This window comes from Vulpes lagopus, chromosome 4, assembly GCF_018345385.1.
Source record: "Vulpes lagopus strain Blue_001 chromosome 4, ASM1834538v1, whole genome shotgun sequence".
NCBI lineage: Eukaryota > Metazoa > Chordata > Mammalia > Carnivora > Canidae > Vulpes > Vulpes lagopus.
Window position 1 is genome coordinate 4,686,884 of NC_054827.1, and position 22,720 is coordinate 4,709,603.

At 39.5% G+C, this 22,720-nt stretch overlaps 1 protein-coding gene across 1 annotated transcript in view; it reads left to right on the forward strand.

The window, feature by feature from the left end:
- CSMD1 (CUB and Sushi multiple domains 1) overlaps positions 1 to 22,720 on the forward strand; it is a 1,877,909-nt gene that overhangs the window by 1,449,760 nt on the left and 405,429 nt on the right. The window contains exon 12 of the mRNA XM_041753151.1: positions 14,289 to 14,401. Coding sequence (XP_041609085.1) covers positions 14,289 to 14,401 — 113 coding nt within the window. The remainder of the gene's footprint in view (positions 1 to 14,288; positions 14,402 to 22,720) is intronic.

Consider the following 22,720-nt stretch of genomic DNA (forward strand, 5'->3'; position numbering starts at 1 on the left):
GTACTATTTCAATTTCTTTAAATGTGTTGTGGTCCATCGTCTAGGGACATCTGGGTGGCTCAATGATTGAGTGTCTGCCTTTGACTCAGGGCGTGACTCGGGTCCTGGGATTGAGTCCCATATCGGGCTCCCTACAGGCAGCCTGTTTCTCCCTCTGCCTGTGTCTCTGCCTCTTTGTTTCTCTGTGTCTCATGAATAAATAAATAAATAAAATATTTTAAAAAAATGAATGTGTTGTGGTTCATCGTCGGACCCAGAAAATGGCCTACCTTGGTGAATGCTCCATAGGAACCTTATGAAGCATGTGTGTTCTGCTGCTGCTGGGTACAGTGTCCTGCATACCAGTTAGAATCTGTTGATTAATTGTACTGTTTAGATCTTATGTAACCCTGCGGATTTTCTGTCTAGTTGCTAAATCAATGCTGTTAAAGTGCTCAACTATCCTGTGGATTTATTTCTTCTCTCAGCTTTATCAGTTTTGTTTCATGGATTTTGATGTTTTGATCTTTGTCATGTGCCCATTTATAATTTGTGTATCTTCTTGGTGGATCAATTGTTTCATCATTGTATAATATCCCTCTTTGTAGATTTTTTTGGTTTATTTTTATTTTATTTCATTTCATTTTACTTTGTATTTTTTAGAGCACAAGAATGCACACAACCTGGGGACAGAGTTTTTTTTTTTTTTTAATTTTTATTTATTTATGATAGTCACACAGAGAGAGAGAGAGAGGCAGAGATACAGGCAGAGGGAGAAGCAGGCTCCATGCACCAGGAGCCTGACGTGGGATTCGATCCCGGGTCTCCAGGATCGCGCCCTGGGCCAAAGGCAGGCGCCAAACCGCTGCGCCACCCAGGGATCCCAGGGGGACAGAGTTTTAAGCAGCCTCCACACTCATCACAGAGCCCAACACAGGGCTTGATCAATCATGACCTGAGCCAAAATCAAGAGTCAGACTCATAACTGACTGAGCCACCAGGCACCCTAAATTTTGTTTGTTGTTGTTCTCAAGTATAACTTTATCAGATATTAATGTGGCTGCTCTTACTTCTTTGTTATTAATATTTGCATGGTATATCTCTTCCCCTTCTACTTTCAAATTACCTATGTCCTTGACTTTGAAGTGTTTTTTTTTTTTTTTTTTTTGTGAACAGCATGTATTAGGGTCATGATTTTATCCACTCAGCCTTTGTCTTTTGATGAATTAGACCATTTACATTTATTATTACTGATATGTTATTGTTTGCATATGCCATTTTATTATTTGTTTTCTACTAATTTCCTCTGGTTCTGGTTCTTCTGTTTCTTTCATTCTCTCTCTCTCTCTCTCTCTCTTTCTCTCTCTCTCTCCTTATCATTTATCTTAACTTCCTGTGGGTTACTTTAACTTTTTTTTTTTTTTTTTTTTTTTAGGGATTCCATGGTTTTCAAAATAGTTGCTCTAGGTATTATAGTATACATTTGTGATGTGTAACAGTCTACAGATATATGAGTTTCCTATACTGCTGTAGCAGATGGTGACAGATGTGGTGAGCTAAAACAGAAATGTATATTCTTATGGTTCTGGAGGCCGTAAGTCCGCAATCAGTTTCACTCAACCAAAATCAAGGTGCCACCAGGACCACATTCCCTCCAGAGGCTCTGGGAGAAAATATTTTCCTAGGTTCTTCCAGCTTTTGATGGATGCTAGCATTTCTTGGCCTGTGGCCCTATCACTTCCCTCTCTGCTTCCAAGTTCACACAACTTTCTCCTCTGAAACCTCCCCCTGAATCCCTCTTATAAGGACACTTGGGATGGCACATAGAGCTCACCTTGGTAATCCAGGATCCCCCCACCTTGAGATGCTTACCTTAAGCATATTTGTGGAAGTTAATGCCATATAAAATTCCATACACAGGTGCTATGGATTACGATGTGCATTAGTATGGTATCATTCATCCTATTGCAATGATATCAATGTTTACCACTTGGCCATATAACCTCACTTCTGTTTAGATGCCTTAGCTTCAACATTTAAATGTTATCTAGAGTATCAGGAAGTGTTACAATTTTTCTATCATTAAATATGATTTATAGAACTCAGTATGAAAGAATAATATACTTTATATTCCTGTATTTTCTTACTTGTCCTGTGTTCCTCCTCTCTTCTTGATGTTTCAGGATGTTCGTTACCATTTCTTTTCTTTTTGAAGAACTTCAAGTAACCATTCATTAAGGTTTGTTCTATTAGCAGCCAATTCTTTGTCTGACATTTTTTTTAACCCATTTATTTCTGAAGAATACATTCACTGGATATAGAATTTATGGTTGGTAATTCTTCTTTTTCAAAACTTTAAAAATGTTTGTGACACTTTCTTGTGATCTCCAGTGTCAGAAGATTCACTGACATTCAAATGGGCAATTTTGAGTAAATAATGAGTCCTCTCTCTCTGGCCGTCTTCCAGATTTTGTTCTTTGTCTCTAGTTTTCAAACATTGAGTTAGATGTGTCTTGTCATACTTCTGTTTGGATTTATCCTGTTTGAGGGTCACTGAGTTTCTCAGAACTCTAAGTTTATGTGTCTCAAATACCCTTCACTCCATGGTCTTGCTCTGGGACACTGATGGTACAAAGGTTGGCCCTTTTGATTCTGCGTCCCAGGTCCTGGAGGCTTTGTTCACTTTTGTTCAGTGTAGGGAAATTCTATTCATGTGCTCTCAAATTCATTGATATTATTACACATCTCTGCCATCTGTCTTCTAGCGATTTTTATTTTAATTTATGTTGTATTTTTTAGTCCTATAATTTCCATCTGGTTCTTTCTTTATAATTTCCATTTTTTCCCTGATATATATTTTTTCATCTGCTTGCAGAGAATTTGTAAATGACTGTTGCGAAGCATTTAATGATGGCTGTTTTAAAACCCTTGTCAGATGATTGCAACACCTGCTTCATTTCAGGTGTTGTCAGTTGGTTGTCTTTTCTCATTCAAATTTTGATTTCTTAGCTCTTAGTAGGATGATTGTATGCCATTGTATACTGGCTATTTTGTCTATCATGTTAGGACACACTGATACTATATAAATCCCTCATTATAGCAGCCAGTGTCCCTGAGTAGGCTCAGCAGATAGGTCTTTGCCAACTGTGTGGGCCTGGGTTTCAATGACAGTTAATTACCAGAGACTTTAAGGTGTTGTCTTGGTCAGCTTGGTTGATCTGGTGCCACTGGCTCTTGTCCTCATCCTTACGTGGATCAGGATGTTTCTGGGCGGGGTGGGGGGGAGGTTGGTGGAATTCCCCCTACCAGTGCCTCTGTCCCCATCGTACCTGGTGCCCTTTACCCTCCCTCTGCCTGTGTTTCTGGGAAGAGAGGGAAGTATCAGCTTCCCATGTGCAGAGACCAAACTCTTCCTCGATCAGGTCACTGGTGTGGCTGGGTCTTCCTTGCAGGTTCTATGCATCTTGGTATCTTTCCTCAGAAAAGGGAACCTGTGGTCCATGGGGAAGGGAAGGCTTTCCTGGGACACTTAGCATTGTTAGGGCCCTTTGTCCTAATAGCTACCTCGCTGCTTACCATCTACCTTGCTCCCTGATGTTGTTAGAGGGATATCATTTGCATTCCAGAGAAAGATGAGCTTATTTGGAACCCCTTGTTGCCTGGTCAGGGGTTGGAAAACATCAGTCTGGTTGGTCTTCTGTTTGAGGGAGCAAGACACTGGTGGTACACTGTTTCTCTGGTCCTGAGTCCCAAACCAGCTTTCCTTCCTCTCCTTCCCATTAGACCCACCTTCTGGTTATCTCTTGTGCTGCTCCCAGGGTTTATGCCTGTGCCTAGCAGGGAATAAAATAGAAAAAAAGTGTCTCCAAGTCTGAATTGGTAGTTGATATAGCTTTAAATTGTCTGGGCTACCCTCAAAAGTGGAAACCTATAAAATAAATTTAGTCTGGGCCTTAATAAATGTTTTGATGTTCAATATCAAAATTTGGATTAATATTTTATCTATAGTTCCATGTAGAAAGATTTTATGGTTTAGACTCTGCTTCTGGAATTTGAAGTGGAAGTTGCAGATGACTTATGTAATGCACATCATCTTCTGCGCTGCCTGGTTGGAGTGACTTCCTGCATGGAGAACAAAGCTGGCCACAGCACAGTGAAACCTGTGCATGAGTCAGTCTCATATAGATGCCAACTGGGGAAATCATGATGGCCTTAGCATAAGCGTAGATTACATCCAGGTTTAACATAGTGCATTATAATGTGGTGATCATTCTATAAAGCCACAGCCCTGACTTGTTTCTCAGAGTCAGCTTGATTTGGAAGTCAGAGTCCTATTTCTCTCGACTTGTCCCGGCTCTCTGTGCTGGTGTATATCATGTAAGTAGACATGGTACCTGGTGCTTTTCAATTGCCCAATTTACAATTAAAATGAATACATTAAAGGTTTAGCACACCGTTTTCCTTTTAGACACCTACCAGATGAAAATAGGTATAACTTACTTCAGGGCTTCTGTTATATTAATTTCATATTTTGACAGCTCTGTGGCATGCTCACTGTTGGGTATATATATATATATATATATATATATATATATATATATATCCAGGTTTGAACAAATACTTTTTTTAAATCAAAATACAGTAAAATAGAAGCTGTTGATGTACAGATCTACAAGAATCAGCACATGAACAGATGTGTTTAAACACCACCAGAATCAGGATACAGAGTGATTCCCTTGTCCCCAAAACTGCCAGCCCTTTGTAGCCGCACCTCCTCCTACCCTGAACCCTGGACAGCTGATGTGTTCTCCATCACCACAGTTTTGTCTTTTTTTGAGAATGTCACAAACGGTAGTTTCTGATAACACAAGGGGGGATGTAATGTGGTACATCTACCCTGGGAAACAGGCAGGCAGCTCCCTGTGAACTTAGCATACATTTATCATAAGATCCAGCAATCCCACTCCTAGCTGTTTATCTTAGGGAAATAAAATGTACCCTACGCTAATGTGTACACGAACTCTATTCCTGACTGCCAAAGACCTATAAACCACGCGGATGCCCATCGAAGGAGAATAGACAAATATACTGTGGCATACTCACACAGGGGAGTTCTACTCAGCAGAAAAAGGGCAAACTATTCACATATGCGATAACATGCGGATTGACGGAAGCATTACATTGAGTGGACGTTATCATGGTTGGTTCAGCCATCCTTTCTAGCAGACATATTTCATGCATTTAGGGACAGAACTGTTGAATCTTTTAACAAGGGCCAAAGAGAAGATCTGTTCAGAAATGAGAGCACTCTTCTATAGACTATAATATTACTAGCTATCAAAAAATCATAGAGTCACTGTGTCATATGGGTGCACTTATGGTTTTAAGAACCTTAATCCCCCAAAAAAAGAAAGAAAGAAAGAAAAAAGATGAAAGAAAGAGAAAGAGGTAGGTAGGGAGGGAGGGAGGAAGGAAGGAAAGAAGGAAGGAAGGAAGGACGGACCCTAACCTATTTTGATGTGAAAGAGTTGACATTTTTATCAATGCAATGTGTCTTGTTTGTAGGAAAGGAACAAATACATAATCAAAAGTCATTTACTTCACGTTGGCAAAATCATTTAATATAATCGGAAATTATTGTCATAAATACTAGTTATGTCTATTCAACACGAATACTGACTGCAACAAATACATCAAACCACTGAATGTGAATCAGCCAAACCCTCTCTGAAATCTATCAAAAAGTCAGAATTTTTAGATGTCAAAGATTACTTTAATATAACAATATAAGTATTTAATATGTGAAGTTGACATAGAGATAAAATAATTTAGCTTAAATTAGGGGTGAATTAATGACAGAACCATAACAGGACCCCAAGTGCCAAGTCCTTGGTATGCTAAGGTACAATAAAGATTTAAATCATCATTTGGGAAATATTCCTATAAAATTTTAACTTGTGGGGGCACCTGGGTGGCTCAGTGGTTGAGTGTTTGCCTTTGGCTCAGGTCGTGACCACAGGGTCCTGGGATGGAGTCCCGCATTGGTCTCCCCGCAGGGAGCCTGCTTCTCTGCCTCTCTCTCTGTGTCTCTCATGAATAAATAAATCAAATCCTTAAAAAAAATTAACATGTGGGTATTTAATAAATTGTAATGAGGGCTAATTTATTTTTTTCATTTATGTATCTACTCCAAAAATTCTGGATGTTATATGCCAGAGTCTGGGGTCAAGACCACGATGTAAGCTTACACTCAAGGAAGTTCAGAATTCAGTAGCTGACAGATGTTGAAGTAGGTGTTTTAATGCATTTGTCTTAAATGAGGTATATGCAGAATTCTATAGTGGCCTAAAAAAAAAAAAAAAAGAAATTCTTACATTGTCTAGGAGTTAAGAAATGGCTAGTGAGAACCCTCAGATCTATGAATTCTGATTTGCCATCCAAGAAGAATGGGCATCCTAGGGATTGACTTCAGTGTTTGCCAAAAGCCTGGAGGTTGAGGAATGCCAGTATTTTTGGAGAATGGTTACAAAGGTCGATATGGCTCAACATCTTATGTATGGAACAAGTTGGAAATTCCAATGGAGAGATGGAGGGCAAGAGAAATCCCAGGGTCTCCAATATGATTTATTTTTTTCCAAAAGAATATTTTGTAGTTTTCTAACAAATAAATCAAATTACCTAGTGTTTAATTAGAATAATTTTGTTTTTAAGTTTCAACCAAAACATTATATACTCTAAAGAAAATTTAGGAAAAAATAAAGGTGTCTTAAAGAAAATGATTAAAATGTAGTGTTAGGATGACTGCTAAAGCATTTTATCAAAACAAACATCTGTCTTATTTTTAAGGTACTGATATATTTTTTTTTAATTCTGTTTTAAACAGATAAGCAGTTGCAAAGGATAACAATAACATTTGCTCTTTGTTTCCAAAAACTCATTTGTCAGTGCCAGAAAAAAAAAAAATTGCCCCCAAAACATGAAAAAAGATAAGAAGGTAACTATTTTCCTTTATTTTAAATAATAGTACTATAATTTTAAGATTAAAAATTTAACACATGGGATCCCTGGGTGGTACAGCGGTTTGGCGCCTGCCTTTGGCCCAGGGCGCGATCCTGGAGACCCAGGATCGAATCCCACATCAGGCTCCCGGTGCATGGAGCCTGCTTCTCCCTCTGCCTATGTCTCTGCCTCTCTCTCTCTCTCTCTCTCTGTGACTATCATAAATAAATAAAAATTAAAAAAAAAAAAGAGTTTAAAAATTTAACACAAAAATACTTATAAAAATTTTCAAGTAATTTTTAAAAAAAAGAATCTTAAAATATTAAAAAAAAATAATTGTGAATGCCATCTTGCAATTCTGTTCATATATAAACCAGTTTAAAAAAGCGGGCTTAAATTCTTTTTTTTCTTTTATTATTATTTTTTTATTGGAGCTCAATTTGCCAACATATAGCATAACACCCAGTGCTCATCCCGCCAAATGCCCCCCTCAGTGCCCATCACCCAGTCACCCCAACCCCCTGCCCACCTCCCCTACCACTACCCCTTGTTCAGTTCCCAGAGTTAGGGGTCTCTCATGTTTTGTCACCCTCACTGAAGCAGGCTTAAATTCTAAAGAGAAATACAGACCATCCTAATCTGACTTTTGATTGAATGAACTTTGTGGGAAGTATAGCAGTACACCTGCTTATTCAATTTTATGTGAATCAACAGACTGACATAGAAATAAAATAACAGATAGTACAGAACTACAAGAAATTCAAACATATGCACCAGAGATATTTCTAAAGTACTAAATATGGCTACATAGATCTTTTCAAAGTGTGAACACTTTCTACATGATAGTTCAGCTTTTGACAATTTAAAATTAAATCCAGTGCCTAGAAGGGAAGGGATTCCAGACCCAGGAGGCTATTAGGAGGCTGCTCCTGTGTTGCTGGCCAGGGACAATCAGCACTCAAACAATGGAAATGGAGACAAAGAGAAGTAAGTGGTGTGATTAGTAGGACTTGCTGATGAATGGGATGGCAAGGGAGGGAAGGCAAGAGGAGGCACCACCTGTCTCTACTTCTAGTGACGAGGTGGTGGGTGGGATCAGGAGGGGCAGGCATTTCATACTTGATTGCCTAAATGTTCTTCCTCCTATATTTACAAATAAAGTTATCTGCAGAGAAAAGGGAAATGGGATTGGGAAGGTGCTTGAGAAACATGATGATAGTCTGGGACAACAGCTAGTGGAATGGGAAGGGGAAATACGCGGAGTGTGGCCTGAGGAAAGAGCCTATGTTGCGTGGCTGGCAGGGATCTGGAGACCGTAGGTCTATATGGGTGTAAGTCAACAAATTCTTCATCAACTTCCAGGAAGATGGAGTGACTGTTGGGTTGATCCTAAGCAGGTTTTGTCAGGTTGTGGAGTAGATGCTAAGGATATCAAGAGCGCTGTGGGGGGACGGCTGAGGGAGTGTCACAGAGTATCAGCCACATTGTCCAGGGCATGTCAAATATCCAGGGCATGTAAAATATGATGAAAGCAATAATAGAGGCTCCAGGTATTTGAAGAGTGGGTTTCAGTGGACTGCAAGCACATGACAGTTTAAAGACACTGGTGGTCAGACAGAGTGGTTAGAGCCTAGGATTTTTATTATAGAGTAGCGAAGTATAAGATATGACCAGCGTCTCACAGCTTAAATGGAGGGTCTGGTCAGGTCACTGGAGTTGAAAGGATCAAGGAACTGTGACTCGTTTGCTAGATTTATCCATGTGGACACTCTTAACACCCACAGGTAAAGATGTCAGTCAGCCAGTGGGCTGCAGAAGGAGATGACAGAGATGAGCAGTGGGGTGGCGTTGGCTAATGTTGTGAATCTCAATATCAAGGCACTAGAGCACGTGTGTAGAGAGTGGACATGGGGAATGTAGACCAGAAGGATGCTGACTCCACCTCTGTGTGGTGTTGCTAATTTCCAAAAAGATGTGGTGTGTATGCAGACACACACACATACACACACACAAACAAATATTCCTCAACCATTAACACAATCAGCACTCAAACAATGGAAATGGAGACAGAGAGAAGTAAGTGGTGTGATTAGTAGGACTTGCTGATGAATGGGATGTATGTAAGCATGTAATTTTGCCATTGGCAACACCATGGCCGGAATGCATGGACATAAAGTATATTATACTAAGTGAAATAAGTCAGAGAAAGATAAATACCATATGATTTCATTTATATGTGGAATCTAAATATAATAATAATAAAATAACAAACACAAAATCAGAAACAGTCTCATAAATCCAGAGAACAAATTGGTGGTTGCCAGCAGGGAGATGACTAGGGGTGGATGAAATATATGAAGAGGATTAAGAGGCAGAAACCTCCAGTTGTAAAATAAATAAGACATGGATACAATGATAATGGCATAGAGGATATAGTCAACAAATTGTAATAGTGCTGCATGGCGACAGACGGTGACACCATGGTAAGCACTGCAGAGTAGGCAGAATTGTTGAGTCACAACATTGTACACCTGAAACTAACACTGCATGTCAAACATACTTCAATAAAAAAGAAGAAATTAAAAAGGGAGGAAAAGAGCACTGTCTTCCACTTATCCTACATGTAACTCAAAAGCTAATATATATTAGTGTGTAAGAAAAATCAGTGGTTACAATACTTTCTTTTTTACGTTTATATAAACTTTTTTTAAGTTTTTATTTATTTATTCATGAGACGCAGAGAGAGAGGCAAAGACACAGGCAGAGGGAGAAGCAGGCTCCCTGCGGGAAGCCCGACATGGGACTCGATCCCAGGACCCCGGGATCATGACCTGAGCTGAAGGCAGATGCTCAACCACTGAGCCACCCAGGTGTCCTACATTTATATAAACTTTATGACAAAATGGTACTTGTCCTTTTCTCTTCATTTTCTTACCCAAACAGTGCTTTTTAAAAGGATTTTATTTTTAAGTGATCTCTATACCCAATATGAGGCTCAAACTCACAACCCTGAAATCAAGAGTGGTATCCAACTGAGCCAGCCAGGCGTCAACTCAAAACAATGAATTTAACCAAAGATACAACAGGTAGCTGTTTATAATGCCTCTGAGTAAGACCAGGCGTCCCTTTGTATATTCACATAGTCTAGAGAACATTATCTGAGAGAAATAAGAAGGGAAAATAAAGAAGCCAGAGAGAAAATGAGCAACTGGAATCTCCCCTTCCTCAAAAAATATCAGACATAACCTCTAACTGAGAATAGTAATGGGATGCCTGGGTGGCTCAGCAGTTGAGCGTCTGCCTTTGACTTAGGGTGTGACCCTGGGGTCCGAGATCAAGTCCCGCATCGGGCCCCTGCAAGGTGCCTGCTTCCCCTTCTGCCTGTGTCTCTGACTCTTTCTTTTTCTGTCTCTCATGAATAAATAAATAAAATATATATATATTTTAAAAGAGAATAGTTATGAAAGCAGAGTATAATAACCAATAGGCAGATCTTTCAAGGCGTAGGAGAGTGATATAAGGCGGCCAGGGGTTTTAGAAGATAGAAATCAAAGAAGAGCAGCTATGCATTTTGATGAATCTCACATTTCCTAAATAATTTCCCCTGAGGGGCATTTTCTGATTTTCAGTTTAGGGCATCCCGGCAAACAGATATCTGTGACTCTGAGAATATAGTTTTGGGAGACACGGGATATGGGACCCCCGAATTGGGCTATCAAAGCACTGAAGACTTGAAGTGCCAAGATATCAAGAAAATGGGAATTACAAGGGTGCAAGCATGGCGTTTGCTTGGCTTTGGTTCTTGATGTATTTGCCTATGTCTAACTTTCTGGGATTAGAAGAAAAGAACCCAAAGCAAAGCTTTGCCGCTATAGGTCTACAAAGCTCAGGAGAACTTTTGGGATTTTCAAGGCTAAGAAGAAAAAGATTGCTGTCCAGGACCTATTTTTTTTCAAGGAGGAGATCTAGTAAATATCGTATTCTCTGGATTGTGATATAAGAAGGGATAAACACTGGGGAGACCACGTACCTGGAATGCAGCTGTGGATCATTCCAATGACTGAATGGGTCAAGGTGGTCACTCTACTGTCAGAAAAAAATTAAATAATCTCAAAGCAAGGTAATAGCATACAGAACTTCTAGATGGCTCATACACAATGTCTGGCATTCAGTCAAAAATTACTTGAAATGTCCAGAAACAGTACTCAATGACTCCAACCCAAGAAAGAGAGAACACAGAAAGAACAAGATACCCAGACATTGCACTTATCACTCAGAAACTCTGATAATTAACTATTATTCCTACGTTTAAAAAAATAAATGAAATAATCAAGAAATTTACCAGAAAACTGTAATCTATAAAGACAAATCAAATGGAGGTTTAAGAATAGAAAAATACAATATCTGGTATAATTAACTCAACTGAGGTGGCTTGAACTGGAAGATAGTTTAGTGAAAACTATTCTAACTGCTTTGGGGAAAAAATGCACAGAAATTATGTGTATCCTTGGAGTTCAGGAGAAAGAGAGTCAGAGAAAATAGGATATCAACCAATATTTGAAAACATTATCATGAAGAACTTTCCAGTATTGACCACAGACATGAAGGAAGAGTTTCTTTTTTTAATATATTTTTAAAAGGTTTGTATTTATTTATTTGAGGGAGAGAGTGCACAATAGCAGGGAGAGTGTTGGGCAGAGGGAGAGGGAGAAGCAGTCTCTGAGTAGGGAGCCTGACACGGGGCTCCATCCCAGGACTCTGGGATCACAACCTGAGCAGAAGGCAGACAGTCAACTGACTGAGCCTCCCAGGTGTCCCAAAAGAAGAGTTTCTTGAAATCTCATAAGCCAGTCAGGATAATACAAAGAAAACCTTACATGGTACATTACAATGAATCTGCTGCCAAAAAAGGACAAGGAAATATCTTAAAATAAGCATAAGCAGAGAAATATTTTCATAAGAGCAAATGTAAGACTGATAGAGTGTTTCTTAATATAAACAAAAGAAAAAAGCAGAATAACATATTTGAAATGTTAGGGGAAGAAAAGCTATCAAGAGGGTTAAATAAAAGATAACTACCCAATGAAAAAAGGAAAACCAGGGGAAATGAACTCTAATTCATCATGAGAGTATATTCTAAATAAAAGCCGACATTCTCTGGTTAGATAAAATAGTATAAATAAAATAAGTAAAAATAATACAAATTGATTATATGGTGCTTACAAGAGACAAACATGCAACGCATGCACACAGAGTAACTTGAAAGTAAAAGGTCAGGAGAAGATACTCCTGGTAAGGATGAAGGAAAAGAAGAAAAATGTTGTGTCTTTATAGACATAAGTCAAAGTAAACAGACATCTATGCTAGACATTTATGTTCTGTGCACTTTTTGATGTGTCACATTTCAGTAAGAGGAATGCATAAGGAAAAGAGTCTCTTCAAACCAAACAAGCAAATAAAACACCACATATAAAAGAATAATCTCTCTAACAAAGAAAACTTTTCAAAAATATATTTTTAGTGACTGCAGATTATTCACTGAAATTCTGGGTTTTCTTTTTTTTTTTTTTTTCTTCTTTAACTGGTGTGTAACATTGCATGAGTAATTCCCATGTGATGAGGATTGTCCATCTTCCTTTGAAGAAGCAGGTTTTCTGTACCGCCCAAGGTGAGAGCGTTGGATTGATAGATAAATGATAAGATTGATGGGACGAATCATGTGTTCATATTCCCCAAAGTACTTCGCTGAAAGCAAAGCTTCCTATTTGATTAGAGACATTTATTTTGGTTGAATTGATTCTTTTCTCTTACTCTTTTTCTATTTCAACATGCTTTTTTTGTCAGCATGTTGAGTTCAGTCAATGGATTTAGTGTTTCTTTGCACCGGCTGACAGCAGCCACTATGTGACTGTTTTATTAACACGCAATGAATGCTTCATTGAAACTTCCATTTGGTGTGACCTGGACATTGATATGCAGAGGGAAAGTTCAGGAAACTTGCCAAATGTGTTTCAGCTGTGCATGCTGTTCTTGTCGATACTCTCTAATGTATGGCTGCTTTGGGTTTTGTGTGTGTGTGTGTGTGTGTGTGTGTGTGTGTGTTTCTGTGTGTGTATGAGCTGCTTTAGTTTCATAGCACAATTAAGAGGAAGGCACAGATATGTTTCATGTACCCCCGTCCCATTACACACAGTTTTTCCCACTATGGACATTCCCCACCAGTGGGTACATTTGCTACAATTAATGCAGCCACATTGGCCAACCACTGTCAACCCAAATTCATGGTTTATATTGGGATTCACTTATACTACTTTGCATTGTGGGGGTTTGGACAAACACACAGACACGTGTTGACCATTATAGTATCATATAGGGTAGTCCCACTGCCCTAATACGCCCCTGTATGCCACCTCTTCCTCCCTCTTCCTACCCTGGGCAACCTCAATCTTTTTGCTGACTCCATGGTTTTGCCTTTTCCAGAAAGTCATAGAGTTGTAATCACACAGTGTGTAGCTTTTTATTTTTTATTTATTTATTTATTTTTATTCTCTAAATATTTTATTTATTTATCCATGAGATACACACAGAGAGAAAGAGAGGCAGAGACACAGGCAGAGGGAGAAGCAGGCTCCTCACAGGGAGCCTGATGTGGGACTCAATCCCGGTACCCTGGGGTCATGCCCTGGGCCGAAGGCAGACGTTCAACCACTGAGCCACCCAGGTGTCCCAATGTGTAGCTTTTTAAGTTTCTTTTCAAGGCTTGATCAAATCAGCTCATTTCCTTTTAGTGCTGAAGAATATTCCATCCTATCATGTATTTCTAGAAGAGATATGGTGGCAAAGGTACATGATAATTTCAAACTAGAAAATCTAAGCATTTTGTGAATGAACCAGAACATTTCTCAGCGTAGAGGTATTGATAGTGTGATGTTATTCATGTTGATGGTGTGATGTGTACAACCAGACAGCCCTAAGATCTGTCTCTCCTCCACATGCGGGTTACCAGCTGTTCTGGATTCAGTATTAAGGGTATGGGGAAGCCCTTCAGTTCCAGACAAATAGGATGATTGGTCACCCGAAGTCAATTTTAAAAATCAAAGATAGACATTTTCAATCATAGGAGAAAATAATTACTGTAAAATGCCTGTAATAGTGAGACTTAAATATAAATTACAAGTGGCTATTGATTCTTTGAAGGAGGATCTTAAGGTACACACCTATACTTGTTTGTTGAAGCTGCAAGACCTTCAAGGTAAAAGTAGTGATATTTGGCGATTCCGTAATGGTTTTAACGCTTCTCTTCTGTGCAGACTCACTGGGTCCAGCGTCCCTGACCTGATTGTGAGCATGAGCAACCAGATGTGGCTTCATCTGCAGTCTGATGACAGCATTGCTTCCCCTGGATTTAAAGCTGTCTACCAAGGTAAGGCCGGAACCCACCCACCAGAATTTGACACCAGCATGCTTTCAGAGGGCAAGCGCCGTTCTCCGGGGGTTAGATATAAATAAAATTGACGTGTCAGAATAGTGTTTTAAAGTAGGGAATGATTTTTTGCAACTATCCGTAAAGTCCTACTTACAGTTTGTTTTGTTTTGTTTTGTTTTTTTGAAGAATTTTTAACTTGTTGAAATCTTGGTGTGTGCTGTCATTAGGTCAAAACAAGGAGTAAGACTGAGTATGAATGCAAGCCATGAAAGGTGTGCACAGGTGTGGGTCTTGGCATTTTATCTCTTCCCGAGAGGCAGCTGCTATGCTTATAACTAGCGGAAAGATTTTGAACAGTGAATCAAATTAAGCTGCATTATGTCCATATTCATGTACAAGTGTGTGTGTGTGTGTGTGTGTGTGTGTGTGCATGTGTTGTTTAAATGGAAAACAGAGAAATATATATATGAAGTTGGAGGAAAATACTATCAAATTTTCATGTAGGAGGGATCCCTGGGTGGCGCAGCGGTTTAGCGCCTGTCTTTGGCCCAGGGCGCGATCCTGGAGACCCGGGATCGAATCCCACATCGGGCTCCCGGTGCATGGAGCCTGCTTCTCCCACTGCCTGTGTCTCTGCCTCTCTCTCTCTCTCTCTGTGTGACTATCATAAATAAATAAAAATTAAAAAAAAATTTTCATGTAGGAGAGAACTAAATATTGTTTAGAGTTGACTTATAATTCTCCAGAGATGTTGGCCTCACCTGTGAATTCATGTCCAGGAGTCATTATATCATCAGAGAGTGGTTTGCCATTGTGCGGCACGGCTGTGTGGTCCCATAAACCAGGGCCCTGTGTTTAGTGTGATGCATCTTTAAAAATAACCTCACTGTATTGTTCTATATCTGGAAGGATCTCATAGGTTGGAGGTAACTTTTAATCTTAACATACTGATGGGTGTTTTTTAAAAGAAAAACAGTTTTTTTAATTGAAGAAAATTTCATAATGGGAACTGAAGTAGAGAGAACAATGTAAGAAACCTGAGATGACCTGTATTTGTAAACTTTTGTAAGCCTCCCAGATATTTTGCTGTTGGCTCAAGAATTGGCTTGAGACCTGGCTACCTGACCCACATGCTCTTCTAGACTATCAGCCTCAGCTCAATCCTGCCTCTGCTCAAGGAACCTGGAACATCCACTGGGAAATCTATCACATTTCCTACTATTAGACACCACCCCCCCCAATGCTAGACACATACACAAATCTTCATTCAATAATTACCTCTTTAAAAAGTAGATTTTTTCCTTGCCCCCAAAAGAGAAAACAAGAACCCTTTCCTGCCCTACCCCTCGAATCACAGGTCAACCAGCCAGCCCATCATTCCGGGTCTGCCGAGATGTAGTTCACGCAGCGCCACCTGCCCATGTGTGCTCGCAGGGTGACTGGCAACAGCCAGCTACCAGCGGGTGTCACGTCAGTTTCCCTGAGCACACCACCACCTTTCACGTGATTTCTCCCGAGATCCAGAGGTGGCAAAGAAAGGAGAGTGAAATACAGAAAGGGAATCTTTGCCTGGGATGCAAAGAACAAAAATGAGCATCATAACATCCTGACCTCAGGGCCCCTGGAAGACCTATATATAGGCACCTCTGTCTTAACTGGCAGCACACACACACACACACACACACACACACACACACAACAGACCATCTTCCTTTAGCTACACACTTCGGGGTTCTCCAGGTCAGTAATCAAACAGCTAGACCCAAGAAATAAATATGAAAGAGGATTGGGAGCATGTTAATGTTTTGATTTTGGATTATACAGGAGAGGGGTGTGCAGCCTCTGTCTTCAGTTCAGATCCTGTATTTATCCGGCAAAGAAAAAAAAGATGATTCTCTTGTGCTCAGAGACTAAATATGTGTCCCCAGATACAATAAGATCATCTCAGATTAAAATGTTTTATAAATTATTTTATAAAACTAGTTATTTATTACACTTTAAAGGATATAGTTAAGTGGTCATTTGGATATGATCCCATATTTTCAATGAGTCACAAGCTGTTCTGGAGTCATTTTCAGCAGGATCGAAAAGAACCTATTACCATCTTGAATGCAAGTCAAGAGAAATCTTTTCAGGGTCAACTTTGTACTATCACACAAATGCCTGTGAACTAATCATCACTTTATCAAAATAACCAGGAAATTGCATCTTAAACCCATTCATTCATTTTTGTTAATGGAAAGAATTTATTATTAAAAAGAAACTATTTAAACTAGATTCTAAGAAAATGTACAGTGACCATTCAGAATAAGACAGAAATCTGTGTTTTATGTAACTATGTGCATTTTCAAAACATAGATACTTTCATTAAGTAAGGTATCAAAATTTTAGAGAAGTAACAAATTACAGAGTACAGTAATATGCCAAAAATGGTGATGATTTTACTTGGATTGTTTTACTAGAAAGAAATTATTTGAAAGAAATAATTAATTTGTAAGTGTTATTGTCAGGAACACATTTGAAGTTGCCCTGGGCAAAAAAAAATTGCTAGTTATCCTCTCGATGTCTAGCACACTCTTTGTGGTTAAAGGATGGGGTAGTGGTCTGTGCCTTTCATTGTCCTTGAGCTATGTTACTACTCAGAAAGTGGTAGAAACTTGACAGCAGGGGAGGTGATCCCTGACCATGGAAACACGGGGAAATTTGTATGGAGGAGACCATCCATGATGGCCCAGTGGCGACAGATGACTTTGGCATCTCTGATCAAATTCATGTCAGCATCGCTAATTGTGTCTGTGTGCGTGTTCTTTGAAGTCTCCTTTGAAATAGTTTTTTCCAATATCTTACAGGTTCCTTCATCAGGTGCTGGGTTTATTGCAACCTTTCACATGATATGTGTGTGTGTGTATTGATGAAAGTTAGACAAACGCATCTGCAGAGTAGGGATTTTATTTTCTTCAATTTTACTTTGTGAATTTGAATAAAGGGATAGCATGCCTTGATTTCTAAAGGTGTATTGTAGAGTATTTAAGAGCTGAAAATATGTAATGAGAAGTTATTACATATCCAGCCAATGAGGTAGAGCATTAAAAAGCATCTTCCAACCCTAAACAATAAGCAGGGGGACAGTGACAGCGTCCTGAGCTCGAGTGAACACATCCTGGCACAACTGCACTCACCTTTTGAGCTGAAGTAGTGAAGACACTAAAAGGTTCTATGGTGGGGAGGGCCCAGCATCAGCATCCTTAACTATGAACTGTGAAAGATATCTTCTTGCTGGAAAAATGGGGTGAGATGGGAGATTGATGGCTCTTCTCAAATAACAAGCACTTCAGCCGAAATGATAATACATCCCATTCAGTGGCTGGGACTCAAACGCACAGGTAATTGCTGACTACTTCCTGACATTTGGATATTTGGATCTGACCTTTAGTTGAACGTCTACCTGACTGTACAGCTATTGAAAAACGCGTGGTAGAGGTGCGATCCTTTCCACATGACCTATACTGGCCACCGCCTTTGGTGAAATCTAAAAGCATCCGTGAAATCCCAAACACTTCCCAACAGGGCAAATTGCAGTAAATTAACTCCAGCAGCATAAAGACACACATCATAAGGTTTATAGTACGAAGACTAGAGGGACTAGCATCGTTGCCAAATTGTGGATCCTTGACTATTAAGAGATAAAAAGTGTTCTCAAGTAAAATATAAATATTCTTCCAAGTGTCATATTTCAGTTTGAATGGCCATACAGCACTAATTATAATTACATTTAGCTGTAATTAGTACTGTGTTTACCGGCTCACTAGTCTATTAATAGTTAAGGCTCGAGATGTCATGGAAACGAGGATGGCCATCAATCCTTCAGAGATTGCCAATTCAAGGCCACGTATTATCTTTTGACAAAATCACATTCCAAAGTCAAAAAGATAATTAAAATAAAGAGCTGGTGTAATATTTGAAGATTTAAAAAAAAATCTAGAGAATGCTGTATATCAGAAGAAAGCACTGTAGAAGCATTGTTTCTGGAGTGCTCTATTAAGCTGACAGATAAAATAAAAACCACTTGTAAAGGCTATTGTCAAAAATAGAAATAATTGCATTATTTAAACTATCGTTGTTTGTGAATTATATTGTCGGAAAAATCTATATAGTTGATAGTTACACAGGATTTAACTTTCTAGATGTTTTTTAAAATATATCTTATTTCTTTATTTAGAGAGAGAGAAAGTAATTGGGGGGAGGGTCACAAGGAACCCAGAGCCCAATGTGGGTGGGGCTCGATCCCAGGACCCCGAGATCATGACCTGAGCCAAAGTCAAGACTCAAATGCTTAAGTTATGGAGCCCGTGAGGCACCCCAGTTCTCCAGGTTTAGAGTTTGCCTGGCTTTAACTCGCATATGGGGTGGTGGCTGAGAACTTGGGCTGTGTAGCTCTACCACCTATTAGCTGTCCAGCTTAGGACTCATTTAAACTCTCCACACAGCAGATTCCACATTTAGAGAAAAGGGAGAGTATAGTACAGACATTTGCTTCCTCAGTCTGCTATTATAGAATTCGAACGACTTAGAACAAGGAAACCCCATAGCACATAGAATAAGAAATGCTGCCTATTATCTGCATACATTTTCCTTGTTACTTTTGAGATGTTTCTGTAAGTATGGTTTTTCATTACATAAATATTAGAGCTCATGATAAAATATGTAAAAAATAGAAAGTGGCCCTTTGCTTTGCCTTCTGACTTGGCCAGATAGCTTTCTCGAAGGCCATGTCCCTCAGCTTCTTCCTTGTGTGTCCTTCCAGAATTTTCAGTGCATATAACATCAGATCTAAAATCTCATTTGTCTGTTTGTCTACAAACTCCAGGGGAACTTTGATTTGCAAGAAATGGCACGTCCTATTATTTTAAAACCAACTTGAGTTTCTTTCAGAGACTCTCTCCTAACAGCATGTTGGGTGTGTGTGGGGGCACATTACCCCTTCTCTGCTTATCACCCCCATCTCACCAAAGGTTGAGAATTCATCAAGTGTTGTTAGGGATGCAAAGGTTTTGGGGAGCCCTTAAATCCTTGGATCACACCTGTTACCCTGAAATGTTCATGGTCTCTGCTACTTTGGGCACCGGGCCCGGTGGACCCTCTGCTGGCAACACCTCCTCCCCCAGCACACACGGTGATGCTCAAGTGCTTCCCTGTGGGAGAGCCCATGTCCACACCACCATCACACCAGGCTCCTAGTCCGGGGTGTGTCCCTGTTCCCTGTATTTGCTCCTGTCCCTGAGCCCTCAGAGACAATCAATGATAGCTTCCCCCAAGATGCCTATTGCATACATTTGATTAACTTAGTCTTTTTAGACTTTTTAGAATTATCATTTATTTGAGAGCAAGAGAGAGAATACTAGTACGGGGAGAGGCCGAGGGAGTGGGAGAAGTGGGCTTGCTACTGAGCAGGGAGCCTGATGCGGGACTCGACCCCAGGACCTGAGCTGAAGCAGACGTATACCCCACTGAGCCACCCAGGTGCCCCTGACTTAGTCTTTAAAAGAAGAGTTTGTGTTACAGTCCCCAGGAGAGGAAGCACTGAGCACAGCCTGGATAATCACAGTTTCAAGGGAAACTCGGAGACTATAACACCAACACGAGCACTGCCAATGATCAAAGAGCAGCGGAAGGAAATTTCAACAATATAAGATCGAGAATACGCTAGGCGATAATTTGCTATAAGAGAATTATTGAATAAAATATGCAAAGTTGGAAAAAAAATGACAATATTTTCGGGAGGTTTGTTAGACGTCTAAGAAAGTGATGGAGGGGAGGTAAGATACTTTGTTCAAAGGTTTGTTTAAAACCTTTGTATACATGAAAAATATTTAATGCAAAATAATCTATTCAAAATTCAAAAGGTAAAAAAAAATGATGTAAATAATCATAGCTGTCTAAAGCAATGCTAATCTATTAACCAATCAGTATGACTTAATATATATATTATATAATTTTATATGATATTGTAGATATACATATATGACAGAAATTTATAAATATGTAAACAATATGTGTAACATATGTATCTGTAAGTTACATATCTGTAAATTATATTTACATCACAATTTACACATATGTAACTTATTTGTAAAATTATATGTAATTAATTATGTAATCATGTATATAATTTACACATATGTAACTTATATGTATAGGGAAATCCATCTAAACAATATATAGGGAAAGCCAACACAGGTTTCATGCATAGTTTTTCCACCGTATATTTTAAATTTATTAAAAAAATAAATAAATAAAAAATAAAAATAAAAAAAATAAATAAATAAATTTATTTTTTTTTCTCACTATAAGTTACAAAAGTTAACTACTGAGGATCAAGAAATGTTTTGCAAACCAATCTTACATTTAATAACACGATGGAATTCTTTTTAAAATATATAAGAATATCACAGCCCGTGCAGTCGCGTGCATCTACAGCATGACCTCTGTGACTCCCACGTGAGGAAGGGTGACGAGAGGCAAGCTCAGTGCCTGGATGTCTGCCCCGCGTGTCTGTGGCCTCACAGTCTGTAGCGAGGCGGCCTCTCTCTGGATCTCCTTTGGTCGCAGAAATATTGTTCAGTTGGCGTTCATCACACATGTTGATGAACTGCTTTTCCACAAATCATGTTTTATGTAATTTGCCATAGCTATTTAAATTTTTAGCAGGGGGTAAATTAAAGGAAATGTTCCCTGTGATGTGCTGCTGTGTGGTAAAAACAAGATCTATTTTAGCCTCACACTAAGAATTATTTCAGTGAAACAATTTGAGTTCAGCATTACTGTTTTGTACCAGAAACACGACTGTCTTCCTGTGTCTCGTGGACAGGCTGGAAACGGGAGTCGGGGGAAAATGCGTTTGGGTCTCTTCCTCTGTACGCAGGGGTCTCTGCATTCGTGGGGAGTGGGGAGGGGTGGCCCCACGGGGCACCGGGTACAGGGGAGTCCAGTCCGTCACTGTCATCCTTGGAAGGCAGCACTGCATGCTCGCTGTTGATGTTGTACGACCTTTGAGATACTTGTGATGGTTTATGTGTCACCCCGATGGGACTACGGGGTGCTGAACACCCAGTCAAACATCATTATGGGTGTGTTTTCAAGGCTGTTTCTGGACAAGGTTAAAGTGTGCATTAGTTGACTGAGTAAAGTAGATTTCCCTCCCGAGTGTGGGTGGGCCTCATCCAATCAGGTGAAGGGTCAACTACAGTCATACCTTGGAGATGTGGTGGGTTCACTGCAGGAAAACAAATATCCCAGCAAAGAAAGGCCAATGAGTTCTTCTGGCTTCCCAGTGCATATAAAAGTTCTGTTTACACTGCACCATGGTCCGCTGGGTGCCTAATGGCATTACGTCTAAAAATCAATGTACGTACCTTAATTTAAAAGTGCTTTATTGCTAAACCGTAAAGGGTAGCCATCACTTCAGCTTGCAGCAAGCCATAATCACCGATTACAGATCATATGACAAATACGAGAATGAAAAAAATCTGAAATGTTGAGAGAATCACCAAAATGGGACACGGTTCTCCGAGCAACTTGCCTTTTAGGATCAGGATGGAAGGTAACTTTAGGTGATGGTAGCAAGTGGAGAAAACAGAACAAAGGGTACGAAAAGGATGCAGAGTAAAATATACTCCCTATCTAGCTAAATATATTCATGCGGTGTTTTTTTTTCTTTAATTTTTATTTATTTATTCATGACGGGGTGGCGGGGAGGGGAGAAGCAGGCTCCATGCAAGGAGCCTGACATGGGACTCGATCCCGGGTCTCCAGGATCAGGCCCTGGGCCGAAGGCAACGCTAAACTGCTGGGCTACCGGGCCTGCCGGGGCTGCCGGCATGTGGTGTTAAATATGTTGATCTTACACCTCTGCCAATGAGTTGAAGCCGCACAGTAGCTTTTAGCTTTATACAGCCATCTGCCTTCTAGCTTTATGGGGTTTTGTTTGTTTGTTTGTTTGTTTTTTGTTTTTGTTTTCTTCTTAAATCTTTTCCTCTCTTGAATATGCCTTCAGCGTTTTAAATTTTTGGTTGTCATATTCTTGCTGGGTTATTTTTCATTTATTTGTTTTCATTTTTGCTACCGTAAAAGGATTCAAGTCTATGTGTGTGTGAAATGGTTAGTTTTTGACCATTTATTGTGCCATGCTTATATATGTGCATGCATATGTTTCTATACGTTAATAGACATATATGCCATGTTTATATCTATGTCTATTCATTTACATATATAATACCTGAAAATGTTGAGACTAAAGCATTCTCCACTAGGAATCAT